At 45.5% G+C, this 25162-nt stretch overlaps 1 protein-coding gene across 1 annotated transcript in view; it reads left to right on the forward strand.

The window, feature by feature from the left end:
- The window catches only part of lrp8 (low density lipoprotein receptor-related protein 8, apolipoprotein e receptor), a 485237-nt gene that overhangs the window by 275229 nt on the left and 184846 nt on the right, over positions 1 to 25162 (forward strand). Inside the window, exon 3 of the mRNA XM_051932703.1 lies at positions 17900 to 18022. Within this exon, the coding sequence (XP_051788663.1) occupies positions 17900 to 18022 (123 nt within the window). The remainder of the gene's footprint in view (positions 1 to 17899; positions 18023 to 25162) is intronic.

The following is a 25162-nucleotide window of genomic DNA, read 5'->3' on the forward strand; positions in this document are numbered from 1 at the left end:
GAGGAGCGACTGCGGGTGCGCGGAGGATCGAAGGAGGAGAGTTGACCTTGGCGGTCTGGCAGTGACATCCTGATAAGGGGGCCAAGACGAAGGTTAACTGAAGGAGCTCGTGGTTGTTGGTTTTTCGTGGAGCAGAAGGTGCAATGGGAGGAGGGCTGGAGAGTAAGGAGAAGACTGCGTTTTAACTACTGCATATATTAACCTTGTGTTTTATGGATTTATTTATTGTTGGTTTTTTATCCTCGCTGGACCTTTATTTTATGGAATTTTGGACACTGCACTTTTGCACTTTTTGATTGATTTAATAAAAGCACATTTTCACTTTTGGAAATATCCCCTGGCTTCATGCGAGATTTGTCCCCATTTATCAGCTCAACTCGGTGACATTACTGACGGTGTTGGGTTCAGGGCTCCCATAAGGACGTTGGGACCCTGAAGAGAATGCGCATCATCACACAGAGCAACGGGGATTGTGGAAGAGAAGTGAAGAAGAGAGTGCAAACAGGGTGGAATGGGTGGAGAAGAGTGTCAGGAGTGATTTGTGACAGACGGGTATCAGCAAGAGTGAAAGGGAAGGTCTACAGGACGGTAGTGAGACCAGCTATGTTATATGGGCTGGAGACGGTGGCACTGACCAGAAAGCAGGAGACAGAGCTGGAGGTGGCAGAGTTAAAGATGTTAAGATTGGCATTGGGGGTGACGAGGATGGACAGGATTAGAAATGAGGACATTAGAGGGTCAGCTCAAGTTGGACGGTTGAAAGTCAGAGAGGTGAGATTGTGTTGGTTTGGACATGTGCAGAGGAGAGATGTTGAGTATACTGAGAGAAGGGTACTAAGGACAGAGCTGCCAGGCAAGAGGAGAAGAGGAAGGCCTAAGAGGTTTATGGATGTGGTGAGAGAGGACATGCAGGTGATGGGTGTAACAGAACAAGATGACGAGGACAGAAAGATATGGAAGAAGATGATCCGCTGTGGCAAACTAGGGATGCACCGATACCACTTTTTTGGAAAACGAGTACGAGTACTTGCATTTCAGTACTCGCCGATACCGAGTACTTAATAAAAACATGATTTAAATTTACAGGTAACAGCTTTAGTCATATAATTTAACAAAAAAAACAAGAAACTCTCGTCTATCCACTGGGAGGTTAGGCTAATTAGCGACACGGGGCTAACACTGCTTGTCCAAATATCCGTGGTGAAACTAAACGCAGAGGAGGCTTGCAGTAGGCTGTGGATATGTTTTTTCACGGAGTCGTGTAGTTTAGGCAGCTCCGTGTCAGTCATGTAGCGGCGGCTTGGGACATCATATCTGGGCTCCAGAACATGGAGGAGACGCAGGAATCCCACATTTTCTACCTCAGAGAGTGGCTGGTCACTCAATGCAATGTACTCGATAATTGCCTGTGTTATTTTCACAGCACGTGGATTGTCTCTGGACATTTTCTCTCATCTTGCAAGAGTTTGCTGCAGCATGGGTTGTGTTGGTTTAGAAGCGTGGGTAAACTCTTTGTACTCGTTGTCGTGTTGGGATTTTAGGTGCTTGATTAAATTACTTGTGTTAAATGCGCTACCTTTTGAGCCTCCTCTGGACAATTTCGCTGAGCACAATTTGCAGTCCGCCTTTGTTTTGTCGTCTTCATTCACTTGGAAATAGTTCCACACGGCTGACGTGTCTCGCCTCGCCTTCTCCCCGCTCTGAGCTGCAGCCGGGGTCTGGGGGCGGGCACTCGGCGCCTGTGATTAACCCCTTACACGCCGCTCAAACATAGACATTTCTCAGACCGTGGTATCGGTCCCTGGTATCGGGGGACTTTTAACGAGTACGAGTACTTTAGAAAATGTGGTATCGAGGCCGATACCAGATACCCGTTTCGGTATCGGTGCATCCCTGTGGCAAACCCTAATGGGAGCAGCCGAAAGAAGAAGAAGAAGATTTCTTTCATTATTCCATGTAGACCTCTTGTGTGTCTACGTGTAAATGGGTGTTCCCTTTTGTCCCCATGTATTTTGTGGGTGGAGCTCCCAGGAGGCGGGGTCACACTGACATCACCACTCCTGATCCCGCCCTCTGGCTATTGAGGTCAAAGCAGAGGATGCTCATTTGAGATGTGATGGAGTTTAGTGAAGTATGGCTATCTGTATTTTTGATTTTTGTTTCTTTGATTATTCTTAACAGATTTTGTTTCGGGTTTTCTGTGGATTTGTTTGATTTGTCTCTTCAAACCAGAGTCACTTTTTTTTTTCAGTTTTCTTTCGTTTGGGAGACCTCATAGATTTGTTAAAGGCATTTTTCTACTTTAAAGCCAGTTTCTGCATTTCTGGCCCCTGGTAGGCCGCAGCCTCAGGCAGTATTAAGGACAGCTGGCTGCGGAGGGGTGAGGCTAGCTGGGACTTACTAATGAAGATCCCGTCCTGCTTTGGTGCTTTTCTGAAGGCCTCAAATCCTTTTTCCCTATTGTCCTGATTCCATTTCATAACATCTGCTGCCTTCCCGGGTAAAACTCTCGTTTCACAGCTACACTTCACTCCATCCACTGGTGAAAGTCGCCAACACTTTAAATACGCAGCAAGTGGGTCTTATGAGGGCCCCACCATAAATGATATCTGCTCTGTGGAAGACTTCAACTGCCCAACAGCTCTCCCGCTGAATTACGAGTGAGGATGCGCAAACCACCTCATTAAAGAGTCAGCAAGAGCCTGAAATCGGCCACTTCTCATCAGGCAACGCGCAAAAACACAGGCGGGATACAGGCCAGGCCACGGGTGCAAACGACACACAACAACGAGAGGAGACGGGCACCCTGAGGGGTCCTGAGACACCTCAAATGACTTTCATGGCCATTTTGAGAAGGGCAGCCACTAAGCATCTGGAAGAACTGGTATTGATGAAATGAGGACATTAGAGGGTCAGCTCAGGTGGGACGGTTGGGAGACAAAGTCAGCGAGGCGAGATTGCATTGGTTTGGACATGTGCAGAGGAGAGATGAGGGGTATATTGGGAGAAGGATGAGAAGAATAGAGCTGCCAGGGGAGAGGAGAAGAGGAAGACCTAAGAGAAGGTTTATGGATGTGGTGAGAGAGGACATGCAGGTGATGGGGGTAACAGAACAAGATGGAGAAGACAGGAAGTGATATAACATCAGCTTGTCTCAGTGCTAATGTTTGTAATGCACCACACGTTGGAATGCAAAAATCTTTTTTTTTTTTTTTACTACATGCACTACAAAATTCATTCCAATAGATGACGGAGAGATGTGGGTGAGGGTCAGCTGTCACTCCACTCCTGTATTCAGTCATCGTCCACTGTAGGATAAGGGTGATATGGCGACCTGTAACGGGAGCAGCCGAAAAATGAAGAAGAAGAAAGCATCCCTCTCTCTTGCCTGTGCCCGTGGCGGAGTTATAACACATAAGTATCCATTTTTGTTTGGGTGCTATTTAAGGAAAGAAATGAAGAAATTCAGGGTAACAAGTCTTAATAAACATCCATCCATTATCCAACCCGCTGAATCCAAACACAGGGTCACGGGGGTCTGCTGGAGCCAATCCCAGCCAACACGGCACAAGGCAGGAACCAATCCCGAGCAGGGTGCCAACCCACCGCAGATCTTAATAAACAAAACAAGTCAATTAAAATGAAAGGAAAAGGAGATAATTAGCAGCAAAAAAGGTCACTAATTAAGAAAAGGGGTTGCAGCCATTGCGGCCCTCCAGGACCAGAGTTGGGGACCCCTGGCCTAAGCCATTAAACAGGCCACCATTCTGGTGTTCACATTGTGCAAGTGGATTTTTAAAACTCCTTGGGGTGGAGTTTGCCATGAAAAGGCGCTATATGAGGTTATTTGCCTTTCTGTGTGTGTGTGTGTGTGATGTGTCCCCCAAGGGTGCTGTAGTTTACAATCCCGTTTAGCAAATCATGTCAGGAAGCGTGAAGAAGAAGGCAGCGAGCTTCCCGGCACCACGCTGGGCTTTGCCGTGTGCGCCTGGAGGAGGCAGACGTGCATCTGGCAGCCCCGTCCTTCTGCGTGCGGCTCCATTCTCTGATCATAATTGGCTCTTCAGAAGAAGTTAGCACGCACTGTAAATACTTCATTAGGCTTTCAATTAGCGTGCTTACAAAATTAGCTTTCTTCTTCTTCTTCTTTTTTTTTTCGACAGATTTCTTTCATTAAAAGCGCAGGGTACATGATGGAGGTCTAAATCCTGATTTGTCTCTTTATTCCCCCGCGCTCTCTGGGGAAGCCAAATTATTGAGTTGTACTGGCGGGCCCCGTCCGAGGTACTGGTGGCTTAATAATCTGAGGGGCAGAAGCGTCATCTTCACTTGAGTGGAACCACAGTGACGTCACCTCACCCACACGCTCACTAGAGGGCGCCATTCTGATAAACGGCAACGCCTTTGACACTCCAGCCTCATCATGGAAATTTGAAAGAGAGAGGAAAAGAAAAATCCATCCATTACCTAAACCCGCTTATCTAAAAGCAGGGTCGCTGGAAAGCCTAAGCCGGCGTGCAATTGGGCACAACAGCTAGGCATCACAGGGGGCACACCCAACACACATTATTGTGGGGTTTGCTGTTTCCTTGGCGACGTCTCCCATAATATGCTGCAGCGCAGTCATTTGAGGCTGTTTGAGGGCAGTTCTCGGCAGTGGCGGGTCATCAAGGGTACTGTGATAAAAGATCTTTATTTATTGATTTATTTATTGATATTTTCTCTTCTCAGTTAGTGAATCTCTGCTCTTGTGTTTTGGCTTGTTTTGGTTTTGTGATCTCCTGGTTTTGGTGTTTTGGTCATTCATTCATTACAATTCTTCCGGAATTTTTTTTTTCATTTCTGTTTCTTGTGCTAAGTTATAACATCAGTTTGCCTCAGTGCTAATGTTTTTAATGCACCACATGTTGGAATGAAAAATGCAAAATATATATATATATATTTTTACTACATGCACTACAAAATTCATTCCAACAGATGACAGAGAGATGTGGGTGAGGGTCAGATGTCAATCCGCTCCTGTATTCAGTCATCGTCACCTCGATTAGGAATATGGGAGTCCGCTGTAGGATAAGGGTCTGGGGCGAAGTGGGAACTGACTTAGGGTTGGATGTCAGATTCCGATCATATTCAGTAGTCCTCCCCTCACAGCACAACATTGGATTGGGCGTAGTCCACCGATGAGGTGGGGACAGATATGGTGGGGAGGGGGGTCAGATGTCAGGGCCCATCCCGTTTTCAGTAGCCCTCCCCTCACAGCACAACATCGGCTGGGGCGTCATCCACAGACTGGGGGACAGATATAGGCAGGGTCAGAAATCAGGGCCTGCCTATATTCAGTAACCCTTTTCTCACAGCACAACATTGGCTGGGGTGTGGTCCCCAGATTGGGGTGGGGACAAATATGGGTGGGGTCAGATATCAGGGCCTGCCCATATTCAGTTTTCCTCCCCTCACAGCATAACATTGGATGGGGTGTGGTCCACTGATGGGGTGGGGTCAGATGTCATGGCCCGCCCGTTTTCAGTAGCCCTCCCCTCACAGCACAACATTGGATGGGGCGTAGTCCACAGACTGGGGTGGTGACTGATATGGGTGTGGTCAGATGTCATGCCCCGCCCATATTCATTAACTCATCCCTCACAGCATAACATTGGATGGGGCATCATCCGCAGACTGGGGGACAGATATGGGCGGGGTCAGATATCAGTAATCCTTTTCTCACAGCACAACATTGGATGGGGTGTGGTCCCCAGATTGGGGTGGGGACAAATATGGGTGGGGTCAGATATCAGGGCCTGCCCATATTCAGTTTTCCTCCCCTTTCAGCATAACATTGGATGGGGTGGGGTCAGATGTCATGGCCCGCCCATATTCAGTAACCCTCCCCTCACAGCATAACATTGGATGGGGTGTCATCCACAGACTGGGGGACAGATATGGGCGGGGTCAGATGTCAGGGCCTGCCCATTTTCAGTAACCCTCCCCTCACAGCATAACATTGGATGGGGTGTCATCCACAGACTGGGGGACAGATATGGGCGGGGTCAGATATCAGTAATCCTTTTCTCACAGCACAACATTGGGTGGGGCGTCATCCGCAGACTGGGGGACAGATATGGGCGGGGTCAGATGTCAGGGCCTGCCCATTTTCAGTAATCCTCCCCTCACAGCATAACATTGGATGGGGTGTCATCCACAGACTGGGGGACAGATATGGGCGGGGTCAGATGTCAGGGCCTGCCCATTTTCAGTAACCCTCCCCTCACAGCATAACATTGGATGGGGTGTCATCCACAGACTGGGGGACAGATATGGGCGGGGTCAGATATCAGTAATCCTTTTCTCACAGCACAACATTGGGTGGGGCGTCATCCGCAGACTGGGGGACAGATATGGGCGGGGTCAGATGTCAGGGTCTGCCCATTTTCAGTAACCCTCCCCTCACAGCACAACATTGGGTGGGGCGTCATCCGCAGACTGGGGGACAGATATGGGCGGGGTCAGATGTCAGGGCCTGCCCATTTTCAGTAACCCTCCCCTCACAGCATAACATTGGATGGGGCGTCATCCACAGACTGGGGGACAGATATGGGCGGGGTCAGATGTCAGGGCCTGCCCATTTTCAGTAACCCTCCCCTCACAGCACAACATTGGGTGGGGCGTCATCCGCAGACTGGGGGACAGATATGGGCGGGGTCAGATGTCAGGGCCTGCCCATTTTCAGTAACCCTCCCCTCACAGCATAACATTGGATGGGGCGTCATCCACAGACTGGGGGACAGATATGGGCGGGGTCAGATGTCAGGGCCTGCCCATTTTCAGTAACCCTCCCCTCACAGCATAACATTGGATGGGGCGTCATCCGCAGACTGGGGGACAGATATGGGCGGGGTCAGATGTCAGGGCCTGCCCATTTTCAGTAACCCTCCCCTCACATGGGGGTGGGACAGGGGTTGGATATCGGAGTCCCACCGTCCCCTGGCAGCACAGTGTCCTGTGAGTGTGTATCCATTTTATTTTCCTGCTGCTGTATCCATCAGAATTTCCCCTCAAGACTAATAAAGTTTATCTGTGTAATAAAATAGGCAGTAGACCGACAAAGGTGTGGGGATGACCACCCTGTATACTTCGGGGGGGGGGGGAGGGCAGTGAAAATGAAAAATTGTCTTCACAAACGCAAGTTCAAGACGGAACAGATTAACGTGACGAGACCGTGTGATAAATATGGTGGAGTCAGGGACACCAGAACAGGAACTGATGTGGCAGGTAGATGGATTCTGGGTACTGGTTGTGACATCACCATGTGGGGCCAGAGGTGACGTCATCGGTGGGTGGAGCAGGAGTGATGTCACTGAGAGGCACGGTGGTCTTCAGCTGGACTGCAGAGGGACAGAAAGGAGAATAATTCTTTTAATAATAATAATAATAATTCTTTGCATTTATATAGTGCTTTTCTCACTACTCAAAGCGCTCAGCAATTACAGGTTAAGGGCCCAACAGTGCAGAGTCCCTATTGGCATTTATGGGATTCGAACCAGCAACCTTCCGCTTGCCAGTGCAGATCCCTAACCTCAGAGCCACCACTCCACCGTAGTAAAGGATCAGATGACAGCGCGCCAACCCTGGGTTGGCGGAGAAACTGCACCATTTGAGCCTGTGAACCGCCGCACGTGTGGGGCATCTCATATAACGAGATGGACGCCAGACTGTCACTCGATTTTGGTGACCTCCTTTGTAAGTCGCTTTGGATAAAAATGTCTGCTGAGCAAATAAACAAGTAACGTGGGAATCAAATGACCCCCGAGAATGTGTCACGTATAACACAAAATATCAAATAATACTCACGGGAAACCGCACCCGAACAACCCCAACGGTGGTAAGTAACACTGCGCTTCATTGAAAGTCGGAAGTCGGAGTTTCCAAGTTTCTAGTCTGTAATTTTCAACGGGATCATCCCCCCCGCCCCCCCATAAGTTGGATTTCCTACCCGGAGACTGGGTTGGGGGGGGGCAGGTCTGCCAAGTCCGGGTTTGTCCGTCAATTCAAAATGGTGACGTAGACCACAGAGCTGATCGTTAATTAGCACTTCTGTCTCTCTGCCTCTCGTTAACTCCGTCGTAGGCACGGCGCTGCCCATCTTCTCTCCGTGGAAATGATGCCACGGTGTTGGGATGCACACAATTTTGTCACTGACTGGCATTTACCACGGAAAAAAGTGAGTACAGCAAAAGTTTTCCCGGAGACGCCCATACTGGTGTTCTGAACGTTTTACTGGAATGCCAACAACTCGGGTGTGACGCCGGTCCCAGCTCCGACTTCCGAGGTAAATGGAAGGCAGCATTACTACGTCAGAAATCTGACCAATGAGAGGAGGCCATTCAGTTTTCTTACGCTAATCGCTAGGCTGCCCCCACAGCTCCTCCAGGCTCCTCTTCTTCTTCAATGTACGAAACACGAACACCAAGAACATTTATTTATGTGGCACATGTTCATACACATGGTGTAGCGCAAAGTGCTTTACAAGATGGAGGAAGAAAAATTGATATGAAACAAAAATAAGATTAGGCACAAAGAATAAAGTAACTTGGCGAAGGTGGATGAGTTTAAATACTTGGGATCAACAGTACAGAGTAATGGGAGAAGACAGTGCAGGCAGGGTGGAGAAGAGTGTCAGGAGTGATTTGTGACAGACGGGTATCAGCAAGAGTGAAAGGGAAGGTCTACAGGACGGTAGTGAGACCAGCTATGGTATATGGGTTGGAGACGGTGGCACTGACCAGAAAGCAGGAGACAGAGCTGGAGGTGGCAGAGTTAAAGATGCTAAGATTTGCACTGGGTGTGACGAGGATGGACAGGATTAGAAATGAGGACATTAGAGGGTCAGCTCAGGTTGGATGGTTGAAAGTCAGAGAGGTGAGATTGCGTTGGTTTGGACATGTGCAGAGGAGAGATGCTGAGTATATTGGGAGAAGGATGTTAAGGATAGAGCTGCCAGGGAAGAGGAAGGTCTAAGAGACGGTTTATGGATGTGGTGAGAGAGGACATGCAGGTGATGGGGGTGACAGAACAAGATGGAGAAGACAGGAAGAGATGTTTCTTGTACTAAGTTATAACATCAGCTTGTCTCAGTGCTAATGTTTGTAATGCACCACATGTTGGAATGCAAAAATCTTTTTTTTTTGTTATTTTACTACATGCACTACAAAATTCATTCCAGTAGATGACGGAGTTATGTGGGTGAGGGTCAGCTGTCACTCCACTCCTGTATTCAGTCATCGTCCACTGTAGGATAAGGGCGATATGGCAACCCGAGCAAGAGGCAGAGGACAGAAAGAGATGGAAGACGATGATCCGCTGTGGCGACCTCTAACGGGAGCAGCCAACAGAAGAAGAAGAATAAAGTAAGGTCAGATGGCCAGGAGGACAGGAAAAACAAAACCAAAAAAAAAAAACCTCCAGATGGGCCGGAGAGAAAAAAGAAAAAAATCTGCAGGGGATCCGAGGCCATGAGACCACCCAGTGGGCACAGGCATAGCTAGGGTTTTCAGCACCCGGGGACAACTGAAGATTTCTGTTTGCCAAAATGCAATGGGGAAGGGAAATTTGGCACCCCCTGGATGCTGCGCCTGGGGACAGATGTCCCCCCTTGACCCCCCCCCCCCCCAGGTACGCCACTGCCAGTGGGGGGCATTCTACCAAATATTAATGATCTCAATCAGTCTTCAAGTTTTTAGGCTTCATGTGGAAGAATTAGACCGATGATGATGATGATGATGGTGGTGGTGATCATGTGGACCTCTGGCCTTCAATCCATCAATGTAGGGACTGCATGGTGCCCTGATCAGGAGGTGGGGGTCTCGCAGATGACCGCCACAGAAAACCGGAAAAGGAACAGCAGAGAAATAGTAAGGATTAGAACAGATTGTGGAGCGTTGATGAAAATGATAATTCAATGCATATGCAGAATATTAGGGATACACTAAGATGAAGCTGTGAGAAGGCCATGTTAAAGTAATGCGCCCTTAGCAGTGTTTTAAATGCTCCACTGGTGAATCTCTATCGGTCAGCTATTCCTGATTTGAGGTGCCTAACAGCAGAAGGCCGCCTCACCACTTCTTTTAAGTTGAGCTCTTGTAATTCTAAGCAGACCCTCATTTGAAGATCTAAGGTTACAATTTGGAGTGCTAGGTGACAGGCCTTCTGAGATATAGGATGGAGCAGATGATTGAAGGCTAGAAGCACCCGACACCAAATGACCAGGACAAAGTACAAGCGCAGTCCAGGTGCAGACGCAGATGGAACTGAAAACTCAATTGGGGACCCCAAGTGAAAAGCTTCCCGTATACAAGATGAAGGTTCATCCCGCCTAAGCAGACGTACTGTAGATGTTTCCCAATCCAGACATGAACACGTCTCTACAAATAACTCGTAATCCTCAGGTTGGTGGGTTTCTAATTCAGTCGCTGTGTGCAGGCAATAAAACAAGACGACCCTCTCCAACTTTGGTACCTCTGTTTCAAATCTGGCGCCTCATTATTTCTCTTCCTAGCAACCCCTATGGCGAAGTCAACACTGCCCGATGGTGAGGGGGCTGCTGGGAATTGCAGTCCATTCTACATAGTGCCGCTATAACTCCGAAGTGCTTATGTTTGAAATTTGTCGTTTTTAACCATCTGGGAGTTGGTCTTAAGGGGCTAAAGAGAGAGGTTAGGAACACGAGCAGATACAGCGCATTGCCGCACCCACCACATGACAAACCAACTCAGAGTCCTTAGGGGGCTAGGACCACCAGTAAAGAATCAAATTTCAAACACATAATCACGTTCATGATCAGCAACCTCAAAATAGCATAAAACGACACTCCACTTTTGCCATTTTTTCAAGGGGTAACTTTGACCCCACATATCCTATTAGGGGGTGAATCCCCTGGGGTCAGTGGATGTGGCCTGCATAGCTTCACGTCCTTCTCATTTTTGCTGGAAACCCCCCATTAGTTTTCTCTTCATCATAAGAGGCCTAAAATGGCCTAAAAATGAAAGTGTCTTTTGGGTGTACAGAGCCAGAAAATAGGGGGAACCCCAAAAATCTCGATGTCTTGAATAACTAGAGATGAAGACGAGTCTAACGGTATATCAGATGGGGGGGGGGGGGTTGGGTTCTCATGGTGGCGGCCAAAAAAAACAACTTGAAGTGCATCCAGAAGTCATTCTTATGAACATGAAATGTAAATAAATGCCACCTGGGATTACATTGACTTTTTGTTAAGATTTGCCACAGTGTGCCCCCTTATGTCATCCTCTTCAAAGCACTTCATTTTGAAGGTCATTTTGAACCTTTCTTGTGGCTTGTTTGTGGGTCTTACCTGCACATTTTTGTCATTTAAGGGGGGGGACTGGTGTCCCCGACAAGGGTAGAACACGCAGAGAGGGAATCATTAGCACTAGCCACCCTAACCAATGTAGATAATATACATTGTGGCCACCACGGGGCGCTCCAGCACCCCAAACACTCAACACAAAGGCTCTGGGCACAAGTAAACAAGAGGATATTATTTGTGGGAAACTCTTACAGCAAGGGTTTACCACAGCACCAAGGTAGAGTTACAGCAGCAGCCCACCGCAATCCCTCCGGCAACAGTTCACTTTCTCTTTCTCTCTCCATGCTCCCTCCTGGCAAGCATTGTCCTCCACCGCCCGACTCTGACTCCCAGAATGAAGACAGCTGACTTCTTTTTTATGTTGCACCAGGCAGTACTTCTGGTGGTCCGTTAGCGTGGTCCAGAAACAATTCCAGCAGGTAGGGCTCTGCAGTCCCTACAGCACCCCCTGGCGTAACCTTACAGGGCTGAGTCTGCAAACTCCAAGTCCCATTATGCCCTTTTGGGAATCTGAGACACAGCTGCAGTCCAGGGGGGCTGCCATCTTGCAATCCTGGAGGGTATAATGCCCTATGCACACTCTCTCCCCTGGTCCTCCCCTGACCTGGCCATCTGCCCAAACTTCTTCTTTAATTTATTTGTCTATTAATGCCCCATGTTTAGAGATTTTTTCAGGTAAGCATTTCACATTGTTTGACCCAACATGTTGATTAGCAAATGTACGTAAGAATTTCATTGGAGTCTGTACAGGTGACGATAAGGACCCTAGCAGCTGAACGCACGTCCCTGGAGCTAACTGCTGTGCCACCTTACCAAGTCAAATACATAAAAACGAGGAACGCGCTGCTGAAAATGACGCAGAAAGGATGAGCCCTGCGTCAAAGCGATCCGCTCGGGAGGACTACACAGGCGCACTGCTATGGCAGATGAAGCGTCTGCCAGCGCCTGAGGTGGAAGAGAAAGAGTGTGGCGCCGTGCCGCCTCTGATCAGCCTGCCATCGGCTCTCTCCACTTCCATGAGCAGGGAAAAAAAAAGAAGACCCGACAGGTTAGATGAAAAGGCGCTATAAAAAGTGTACGGATGAGCGACTCGCTTTTTATTGCTTCACCGGCTGTCGTTTCCTTTTCCTTTCTCTTTGTCTTTCTCTAAAGTGTGTGATCAAAGTGCCCGCCAGCGTGATTCTGAAAGCTGCTCACGCCGAGGCGGTTACGCTCGGAGAAGTGCGGGAGCCTCGCCGTCTAATTCCAATTATCACTGTGACGGCAACAGGAGCGCGTTAGCATTCAGATTGACGCAAGTAGGACCACCGCTGCCACTACCACCCCAGGCTATTTAAATGAGCGTGCAGCGTTTTACATACACAGGGGCACAGTGCCGCTCCGGTTGTTGATCATCACCACTGCCTACCACCGGTCTGACGGTGTCACAAGGTGTAGGGTGCGCTCTTGTGTGTGCGAGAGAACTGGAAGTACAGCACATACACACACTGGCCAAATTATTAGGAACACCTGCTTATCCTTGAGGTTAACTGATCGGCCAATCACATGGCAGCAGCGCCAATGCATACAATCCTGCAGATAACAAGTCAGGTGCTTCAGTTAATGCTCACATAAGACAATGTGATGTCAGTTACTGAGTGTTGCTGGTCTGAGTGCCTTGTTGATGAGAGTTTTCAAGAAGAAACTCGACTGATTCAATCTGACAGAAAGGTTACGGTAACTCCGATGACCACTCTGTTATAACTGTGGTGAGCAGAAACGCATCTCAGAATGCACAACGCGTTGAACCTAATGGCGGATGGGCTGCAACAGCAGAAGATCACATCGGTTTTGACTGCTGTCAGCCAAGAACATCACATAATGTGGTTCTCTGTGTGAAACATTAGCACTGCTTGTATGAGTCCTGTGATCCAATAGATGGCGCATCACAAACATTAGCACTGCTTTTACGAATCCTGTGATCCAACAGATGGTGCATCACAAACATTAGCACTGCTTGTATGAGTCCTGTGATCCAACAGATGGCGCATCACAAACATTAGCACTGCTTTTACTAGTCCTATGATCCAACAGGTGGCGCATCACAAACATTAGCTCTGCTTGTACGAAACTTGTGATCCAACAGATGGCGCATCACAAACATCAGCACTGCTTGTACGAGTTCTGTGATCCAACAGGTGGCGTATCCCAAACATTAACACTGCTTGTACAAGTCCTGTGATCCAACTGATGGCACATCACAAACATTAGCACTGCATGTACGAGTCCTACAGTCCAAAAAATGGCGCATCACAAACATTAGCACTGCTTTTACAAGCCCTGTGATCCAACAAATGGCACATTGCAAACATTAGTACTTCTTGTATAAGTCCTTCGATCCAACAGATGGTGCATCACAAACATTAGCACTGTTTGTACAAGTTCTGCAATCCAACAGATGGCGCTTCATAAACATTAGCATTGCTTTTACAAGCCCTGTGATCCAACAGATGGCACATCACAAACATCAGCATTGCTTTTACAAGCCCTGTGATCCAACAAATGGCACATTGCAAACATTAGTACTTCTTGTATGAGTCCTTCGATCCAACAGATGGCGCATCACAAACATTAGCACTGCTTTTACAAGCCCTGTGATCCAACAGGTGGCGTATGACAAACATCAGCACTGCTTGTACGAGTTCTGCGATCCAACAGATGGTGCATCACAAAGCTGAGGCTGAAGTGGGCACAAGTTTGCTAAGACTGGGAAAATGCAGCCTGGTCTGATGATTCTCGATTCCTGCTGAGGCACTCAGATGGAGGGGTCAAGGTCATGAATCCACGTGCCCAAACTGCCTTGTGTCAACAGTCCCAGCTGGTGGTGCTGCTGTAATGGTGTTTGGAATGTTTCCTTGATACACTTTGGGCACGTTAATAGCAGTCATCGCTTGAATGCCACGGCCTAATTGAGTATTGTTGCTGACCAGTGCCCATCTCTCTTCAAATGGCTGCTTTGTGCAGCATTGTGATGCGCCATGTCACCAAGCAAAAGTCATCTCCAGCTGGCTGCATGACTATGACGAGCAGCTCAGTGGGCTTTTCCAATCACCGGATCTGAATCCAGCAGAACATCTTTGGGATGAGTGTGCCGATGGCAAGTGAGCGATGTAATCATGCCAACATGGACCCAAATCTGAAAGGTCTTGGGGGATTCCATGAAGACCTTACCCCCATATTAGTATGGGTCGTCCAAAGAATTTGCTCAGGGAGTGCATGCTGACAGAGAGACAGTTTCTAGGTGCCAGTGAACCTGACCTTCACACCCTCTGGATGGGGGGCATCTGGAGAAAGCCCAAGCCGATTGCACATCAGCGGTGGGATCCAAAGCCGGGGTCTCCTGGAGCTGTGAGGCAGCAGTGCTAAACACTGAGCCACCGTGCCGCCTTGGATTTGTATTTAAGTAACTTTACATTGGAGGCGCACCGTCCAGGACAAGGACCATCCATGTCACCGAGGTCAATAAGGGTCTCTCCTGTCTGGGATCAATGTCTCCCAATCATTTGCTCCAAAGAGAAAGGCTGATGGATGTGTTTGATAAAAAAAAATAAGAAAGAGTTCACCAGTCTTTTATTATTGAAGGCCTACGGCACCCAGAAGAGGACAAACATCGTTGTTTATCGAGAAGACCACTTTTTACACGTTGGTATTCCCATTGGGGTGCCCCTGACGAGAGAGTCTGACAGGACCCCAAAGAAGCAGGATTCCAGTCACGTTCTGCAGACCATTCTGTTTTGTGTCCTGGGGTTCTAAAAATGTTATGCATCTCCTGCAGTGGTCAATAAATCTTTTGACCTTTGGTCCCCAGTGGTCACTTGCCGCATTTCTAGTGGCTGCTGCTCTCACTTTGCTTTGACGCCCCTTCACCCAACTGTGACGCGGAAAGCAAAAGTCAATGCAGCGGCCGCCATTCTGACTCCCCTGACAGGACATCCGAGTGAGTGAATGAGAGCCGAGGGTCTCTACGTGAGCTTGAGGGTCCTCGCTCGTCCTTCACAATCATCATCATTACAAGGTGGTTTTTTACTTCTGTGTGATGGCTTCACAACAAATGCTGTCTTCACGTTAATTGGCCAGTCAATCGTTAATTATACGTAATGCTTTTCACCAGCAGCACTTTCAGCAGGTCGTTAGCGCAGCAGCAAAAGGGAGCTCCTCTCCACACTGAGGGGCCATTAGAACATTTAAACAATTTTCAGCCCAGCAAGCTCACCGATCCAATCCTCTGAATTTCTCCAAAATAAAATCCTGCTGTCCCCCACACTGCTAGGTAATTTATTCCAAGTGTGTGTGGTTCTCTGTGGGAAACAGCATTGCTAAACATTTAAACATTAGCACTGCTTGTATAAGTCCTGTGATCCAACAGATGGCGCATCACAAACATTAGCTCTTCTTGTACAACAGCTGAATCATCACAAACATTAGCACTGCTTGTACGAGCCCTGTGATCCAATAGTTGGCACATCACAAACATTAGCATTTTTTGTACAAGTTCTGCAATCCAGCAGATGCAAGTCCTGTGACCCAACAGATGGCGCTTCACAAACATTAGCTCTGTCTGTACGCATCCTGCGATCCAACAGGCAGCACATCACAAACATTAGCAGTGCTTCTACAAGTCCTGCAATCCAACAAGTGGTGCATCACAAACATTAGCACTGCTTGTACAAGCACTGTGATCCAACAGATGATGCATTACAAACATTAGCTCTGCTTGTATGAGTCCTGTAATCCAACAGATGGTGCATCACAAACATTAGCACTGCTTGTACAAGCACTGTGATCCAACAGATGATGCATTACAAACATTAGCTCTGCTTGTATGAGTCCTGTAATCCAACAGATGACGCATCACAAACATTAGCACTGCTTATATGAGCCCTTTGATCCAACAGCTGGAGAATCACAAACATTAGCACTGCTTGTACGAGTCCTTCAATCCAACAGATGGTGCATCACAAATATTAGCTCTTCTTCTACAAGCCCTGTGATCCAACAGCTGGATCATTACAAGCATTAGCACTGCTTGTATGAGCCCTGTGATCCAAAAGGTGGCACATCACAAACATTAACATTTTTGTACAAGTCCTGCAATCCAGCAGATGCAAGTCCTGTGATCCAACAGATGGCGCTTCACAAACATTAGCACTGCTTGTACAAGCACTGTGATCCTACAGATGATGCATTACAAACATTAGCTCTGCTTGTACGAGTCCTTCAATCCAACAGATGGTGCATCACAAACATTAGCACTGCTTGTACAAGCACTGTGATCCAACAGCTGGAGTATCACAAACATTAGCTCTGCTTGTATGAGTCCTGTAATCCAACAGATGGCGCATCACAAACATTAGCACTGCTTATATGAGCCCTTTGATCCAACAGCTGGAGTATCACAAACATTAGCACTGCTTGTACGAGTCCTTCAATCCAACTGATGGTGCATCACAAACATTAGCACTGCTTGTACAAGCACTGTGATCGAACAGATGATGCATTACAAACATTAGCTCTGCTTGTACGAGTCCTGTAATCCAATAGATGGCGCATCACAAACATTAGCTCTGTTTGTACGCATCCTGCGATCCAACAGATGGCGCTTCACAAACATTAGCTCTGCTTGTATGAGTCCAGCGATCCAACAGATGGCGCATCACAGGCATTAGCAGTTCTTGTATGAGTCGTGTTCACAATGGTATGTAACAGAGACACAGCAGCAGGACGGACACACTGCACTGCAAACATTAACTTTAAACTCTGTGTTGATTATTTAGATTTCAACCCGTCTTAGATGGATAACACGGATAGTATGTAATAAAAGTATAAAAGACAGAAAGAGGTATATTAAAATGTACAATATAAAAAAATGTAACTTATGGGAGTGCAATATGTGAGGATATATACTAAAAATATAAAGTAAGCAGTAAATGAGGATATGTAATAAAAATATAAGAGGGAATGGGGCATGTAAAAATATATAATAAAAATCTAAATAAAGGAAAATTAGTATAAGATGATATCTAAAGGAGGGAAGGCGAGTATACGAATATAAAGAATGTAAATAGAAAACAGAAATATATGGATGCATAAAAAAAGAGGGAGAGAAACAGCAAATGAAGAGCTGAAATAAAAAGATACAAGAGAAAGCAATAGGATATGTCATAAAAATATAAATAAATGCTAAGAAATATATGCGAATATATATAATAAAGACCTAAAGGGGGGACGGTGCTTTGTGAAGGTTTGTGACGATGTGTAATAAAAACACAAAGGAGGGACAGCAGCATATCAGGCTGTAAACAAGCGAAGGCACCACGTGGGGACTTGTAGAAGAACACGCCAGTCAGAAGCTCTCCACCACCCTGTAGCGCTGCTCTCCCTGGCACAGGATTTGAACCCGGACTTGGGTTTGGCTGAGATGACCCGACGCCTTTCTGCCTCCGCTCCGTTACTCAACTGTTGTTTGTTTTCTCTCCGCAGCTAAGATGACGTGCGCACCGACGGACTTTGCCTGCCGGAATGGCCAGTGTGTGCCCGCTCGATGGCGGTGTGACGGAGAGGCCGAGTGCTCGGACGGCTCGGATGAAGCGGAGACAACGTGCAGTAAGTCAGCCCCCGTGGTTTATTTTTGTGACGTCTCTCAGAGGTGGGCCTGATTTGGGGTTGGGGGGGGGGGGGGTGTGTTATGTCGCTGTCCATTCTCATCGTTCACCTCCTCCTGAGCGCTGATTTACGCCCCACTCTGTAACTGGTCTTTTTGCTATTGGCTCATCGGTCTCCATTTTGGCTCTGCTGGCCTTAGCCGCTGTACTTCATGTTAGCAGTCCCTCCAAACTTTTTGATCCTGTTGGTAGTTTTATTGCTTAGTGGTGCCACTTACATTCCATTGACCATGGACCTGTCGTCATGCTGTGCCCGCCTGGTAAGGGAAGACCACCTCTAGATGGAACATCAAATGGACCCGAATTTGACTTAACCGCTGAGAAACTGAACGTGAATCTGCAGGCGTGCAGATGTCCATCCTCAGCAGCCCTGCCAGCTGCACTTCACAAGAGGTCGTCCACCTGAAGCTACGCCTGTTCAGGCCCCTGGCCAGTACTTGGATGAGAGACCATCTAAGAAAAGCTTGGGGTTGCTGCTGGTGACTCCAGCAGGGGGCACCTACCCTGGAGTCTGAGTGAATGGGGATCCCAATGCCGCAGAGCAGTGACGGGGACACTGTGCTGTAAAAATGGCACCGTCCTTCAGGTGAGACGTAAAAAAACGAGGTCCTGACTCTCTGTGGTCAAAAAAAGACCCCTGAGCTTCCTTTCGTAAAGATGTCCATGCCTAATCATTCATGGTCCCCTAATCATCCCCTCTCCCTAATTGGCTCTCTCTGTCACCACTTCTCCACCTAACAGTGGCTCGTGTGTGATGAGTGTACTGGCACAACAATAAAGGCTGCCGTGGCATCACCCAGGTGGGTACTGCAAATTAGTGCTGGTTAAAGTGGCTCCACACTCACTGCGTGAAGTGCTTTGAGTAGCAAGAAAAGTGTTACAGTATATACTGTACCTGTAAAGAATTATTATTGTTGTGCTTGAGCCAATTCTGCACCAACCTACACCTCATGTCTTGATTGTCTGCTCCTTTTAGTTTGATCACCAACCTCTCAGGTGGAGCCTTATCAGAGACCTTCTGAACATCCTGATAAGTCACATCCCGCGCCCTCTCTGATCATCTGCTTTTGTTGCTTCCTCGCAGAACTCCGGCACATTCCCTCTTTTCAGGCTGATTGTTCTTTGTTTCCTTTTGTCCCAGGCCTGAACATTTTTCCAAAAAACCTTCTAACAGGCACACACTGCAGTGGTTTGACACATCAATCAACACCAAATATTTGTTTAGGACAGATGTCACTGTGTTGTGTGAGCCTCTATACCATGTGATGTCACAAACATGTCACACGCCTGTTACATGGCATGGCCTTGCAAAGAGCGGTGACGTTCAAAGCAAAGAACTGCATGCCTCGCCATGAGTGTCGCACTGGTACCTCTTGTTGCTGAACACAACACAATCGGGCGCAGCAAACATCTGCCTAAAACTTCATAGAAGGACGCGCCTGTCACATAACATCACTGAGCAACAGAGCAGATCTGGACTGGTACAGCATCATATGTACAGTATAAACATACGCTATATATGTACTGTATACACACTGGCTGGTTGCTTTATTAAGTGGTTTGTATATAAATGTAATGAATTATTATTATTATTGTCTGTCTGAGGGTGGGTGACATAAATTCCTTTTGTATTTCTTCTGCTTTATACCTGGTCAATGGGACTGCCACCAGGGGGCACTGTAAGCCCAATATAAGTGACAAAAGAGTCCAAAAGCTATAAAATATTCATTGAACCAGAAATATACGGTCAAATAAACCAAGTGGAAATAATACAAAATAGTTAAATAAATATTAAATTAAAATACTGAATAAAAATATCAGCAGTGTATACGTCTATCTATCTATCTATCTATCTATCTATCTATCTATCTATCTATCTATTATATAGTGCCTTTACTTTCTATCTATCTATCTATCTATCTATCTATCTATCTATCTATCTATCTATCTATCTATCTATCTATTATATAGTGCCTTTACTTTCTATCTCTATCTATCTATCTATCTGTCTATTATATAGTGCCTTTACTTTCTATCTATCTATTATATAGTGCCTTTACTTTCTATCTATCTATCTATCTATCTATCTATCTATCTATCTATCTATCTATCTATCTATCTATCTATCTATCTATCTATCTATCTATTATATAGTGCCTTTACTTTCTATCTATCTATCTATCTATCTATCTATCTATCTATCTATCTATCTATCTATCTATCTATCTATCTATCTATCTATCTATCTATTATATAGTGCCTTTACTTTCTATCCATCTATCTATTATATAGTGCCTTTACTTTCTATCTATTATATAGTGCCTTTACTTTCTATCTATCTATCTATCTATCTATCTATCTATCTATCTATCTATCTATCTATCTATCTATCTATCTATTATATAGTGCCTTTACTTTCTATCTATTATATAGTGCCTTTACTATCTATCTATCTATCTATCTATCTATCTATCTATCTATCTATCTATCTATCTATCTATCTATTATATAGTGCCTTTACTTTCTATCTATCTATCTATTATATAGTGCCTTTACTTTCTATCTATCTATCTATCTATCTATCTATCTATCTATCTATCTATCTATCTATCTATCTATCTATCTATCTATCTATCTATTATATAGTGCCTTTACTTTCTGTCTATCTATCTATTATATAGTGCCTTTACTTTCTATCTATCTATTATATAGTGCCTTTACTTTCTATCTATCTATCTATCTATCTATCTATCTATCTATCTATCTATCTATCTATCTATCTATCTATCTTAGTGCTTTTACTTTCTATCTATCTATCTATCTATCTATCTATCTATCTATCTATCTATCTGTCTTAGTGCTTTTACTTTCTATCTATCTATCTATCTATCTATCTATCTATCTATCTATCTATCTATCTATCTATCTATCTATCTATCTATCTATCTATCTATCTATCTATTATATAGTGCCTTTCACGTCTATCTATCTTTCTATCTGTACAAGTAACTCTCTCTCTCTCTCCCCCCCCTCTTCACTGTGCAGACCCCCTGTCCCATCTGCTTGGCAGGAGGGTCGTCCCCCATTCCCACGTGTCCTGTCATCACAAGGTGGTGTCCCATCTGTTGCTCTTTCACTCTGTACATCAGGTGTCCCTCCATGCCAGTGAGTTTTAGTGAAGCTCACAGTCCGCGGCCTTATCAGGGTATTTGTGTATTTTGTCTGATTTTGCTGTTTTGTTCTTCTGGTTTTTCTTCTTTTATTCGTAGCTTGTTATCGTGTTGCATTGGCTGTTTTGTTTTATGCTTTTCTCTTTTTTCTACAATGGTAGTTTATATCAGCTGTCATTAATGCCAGGCCTATTGATTATCTGTTGAGGTCAGTGGGACGTCAGGCTGTCCTACTGCAGAAACCCCCATTGAGTATTAATGGGTGACACCTCAGTGACAGTCATCCTCCGCCCCTTCTGCCGGGGTGCTGTCCCCTTACAGTGTGCGTCTCCCTCTTTCTTTTTCCCCCCTAACCTTACCCCAGGTGGCTGATCCGCCCCTCGATGCCCCCCTTAGGCACTTGGCAGGCGTCTCTACAGTGCGGCTCAACCTCCACCTCCACTTCTTGCCCAGCACTGACAGGGTGTGAACGTCTGTCCAAAATTGTGGCTTTTTCCAGATTTCCCTCTGCATTCGTTTCCAAGCAGGAGGTCTGCTGTTTCGTGAAGGAGAGACGGAGTGAAGTGACACGTTGAAGAACGGCAGGACGCTCAGCAGATGGCCTCTGGTGGCAGACGTTAATTTGTGAAGGGGATGTTTGCCAAGACTGATCTGCCAACGGATCTCTCGGCATTCCAAGGAGCCCATCAGGGAAGCGCCGCCTGCAGTGTGCCGTCATGCCGTAGCGTCCCCTGCCTGCCTGCCACGGGGCAGTTCTGAGGGATTTTCGTTTGGGATTTTCTTGCTCGCCATTAGTGGCTTATCTGTGTAGTTTATGTTGTATTGTTGCTTTTGTTCATTTTCAGGTGTTATGTTTGTGAACCCTTTTACTGTACGTATACATTTAACTTTAAATACGGCCTGATCTTCATCGGAGTTGCCATAATAAACAAACACAATCTGTTTTCACTAATAACGTACATGTCAGTGTATTGCAGTCTGTCCATGTTGAGTACGCCATTCAGACAGTCACAGAAAAGGTCTGTGAACCCCTCAGGTGATGACTCACGAGTTAGCAGAGCTGGAGTCCAACCAATGAAACGAGACTGGAGGCGTGGCTTAGAGATACTTTGACCTATAAAAAAAGACTCCAGCATTATGACTTGGCTGTTCACCAGTGACCTGAGATGAAGACTCAACTCCTTTGGTGTCTCTTTGGAGAGTCCTTGGGTACCACTGGGGTGACTTTGTGTTGCTCACGGAGTCCCGAATGAGTCACATGACCTGCATTGTGAGGGGGCGTCAGTTACGGCACTACGCCTCTGTGGCGCGATTCCCTCGAGGATCAGGCCAAAGGGACACCTGACTACAGCAGATGGAAGGTCATGTCTGGAAGGTGAGACTGGACTGAGGGATTGCCAACCCGGATCCCGAGCTGTTTCATCGTGTGGTGGGTGCGGCAACACACTATAGCAGTGCATGCCCCCCTAACCCGACCTGACCTGACCTGACCTGTCCACCAAAAGCATCTGTTAACATGAAGCTTGCCTTACAAAAAGGAGACCTCAGAAGATCTTCTTCTTCTTTCGGCTGCTCCCATTTAGGGGTCACCACGATGGATCATCAGTCTCCGTCTGTCCCTGTCTTTTACATCACACCGACTGCCTTCATGTCCTCCCTCACCACATCCATAAACCCCCTCTTTGGCGATTCCATCCTCAACTTTCTTTTCCCGATGTACCCCTCATCTCTCATCTGCACGTGCTCAGACCATCTCAATCGAGCCTCAATCTCACCTGGTCACCAGACTGTAGTACCCGTGTTGTCCCTCTAATATCCTCATTCCTGATCTTGTCTACCCTCATTACTCCCAACGAAAATCATAGCATCTTCAACTCCGCCACTTCCAGCTCTGCCTCCTGTCTTTCTGTTGTCTCCAAACCACACAACATAGGTGGTCTCACTACCGTGTTATAGACCTTCCCTCTCCCTCATGTCAGGTACTCTTCAATCACAAATCACTCCTGACACTCTTCTCCACCTCGTCCACCCTGCCTGCACTCCCTTCTTCACCTCTCTGTCGCAGAATCCAAGTATTTATGTTTGTCTACCATCACCACTACTTGCAGCCTCACCCTTCCAGCACCATCCCTCTCATTCACGCACATGGACGTCGTTTTCCTCTGCACAAATATTACTCTACAACTGGCATAACTGCATGGGCAGGGCTGAACACATCTTGATGCCACTCACAGGTCTGTTATCAGACGGGCAGCAGCTCTCATACTGTCAAAGTACAGGTGTGTGTTTGGGTGGCTGTGGCTTTGTAAAGTTCTCATCTCCCCTTGGAGACAAATTAGGGTCTATCTATCTATCTATCTATCTATCTATCTATCTATCTATCTATCTATCTATCTATCTATCTATCTATCTATCTATCTATCTATCTATCTATCTATCTATCTATCATATAGTGCATTTCTATCTATCTATCTATCTATCTATCTATCTATCTATCTATCTATCTATCTACCTGTCTATCATATAGTGCCTATCTATCTATCTATCCAGTGCCTTCCCTATCTATCTATCTATCTATCTATCTATCTATCTATCTATCTATCTATCTATCTATCTATCTATCTATCTATCTATCTATCTATCTAGTGCCTTTCATATCTATCTATAATATAGCACCTTGTATAACTATCTATCTGTTATATAGTGCCTTTCCTATCTATCTATCTATCTATCTATCTATCTATCTATCTATCTATCTATCTATCTATCTATCTATCTATCTATCTATCTATTTTTCATATAGTGCATTTCTATCTATCTATCTATTTATCTATCTATCTATCTATCTATCTGTCTATCTATCTGTCTATCATATAGTGCCTATCTATCTATCTAGTGCCTTTCCTATCTATCTATCTATCTATCTATCTATCTATCTATCTATCTATCTATCTATCTATCTATCTATCTATCTATTATATAGTGCCTTTCATATCTATCTATCTATCTATCTATCTATCTATCTATCTATCTATCTATCTATCTATCTATCTATCTATTTTTCATATAGTGCATTTCTATCTATCTATCTATCTATCTATCTATCTATCTATCTATCTATCTATCTATCTATCTGTCTATCTATCTGTCTATCATATAGTGCCTATCTATCTATCTATCTATCTATCTATCTATCTATCTATCTATCTATCTATCTATCTATCTATCTAGTGCCTTTCCTATTTATCTATCTATCTATCTATCTATCTATGTCTATCTATCTATTATATAGTGCCTTTCATATCTATATATCTATCTATCTAGTGCCTTTCATATCTATCTATAATATAGCACCTTGTATAACTATCTATCTGTTATATAGTGCCTATCTATCTATCTATCTATCTATCTATCTATCTATCTATCTATCTATCTATCTATCTGTCTATCATATAGTGCCTATCTATCTATCCAGTGCCTTCCCTATCTATCTATCTATCTATCTATCTATCTATCTATCTATCTATCTATCTATCTATCTATCTATCTATCTATCTATCTATCTAGTGCCTTTCATATCTATCTATAATATAGCACCTTGTATAACTATCTATCTGTTATATAGTGCCTTTCCTATCTATCTATCTATCTATCTATCTATCTATCTATCTATCTATCTATCTATCTATCTATCTATCTATCTATCTATCTATCTGTCTATCATATAGTGCCTATCTATCTATCCAGTGCCTTCCCTATCTATCTATCTATCTATCTATCTATCTATCTATCTATCTATCTATCTATCTATCTATCTATCTATCTATCTATCTGTCTATCTATCTATCTATTTTTCATATAGTGCATTTCTATCTATCTATCTATCTATCTATCTATCTATCTATCTATCT

Source organism: Erpetoichthys calabaricus, chromosome 10, assembly GCF_900747795.2.
Source record: "Erpetoichthys calabaricus chromosome 10, fErpCal1.3, whole genome shotgun sequence".
Classification (NCBI taxonomy): Eukaryota; Metazoa; Chordata; class Cladistia; order Polypteriformes; family Polypteridae; genus Erpetoichthys; species Erpetoichthys calabaricus.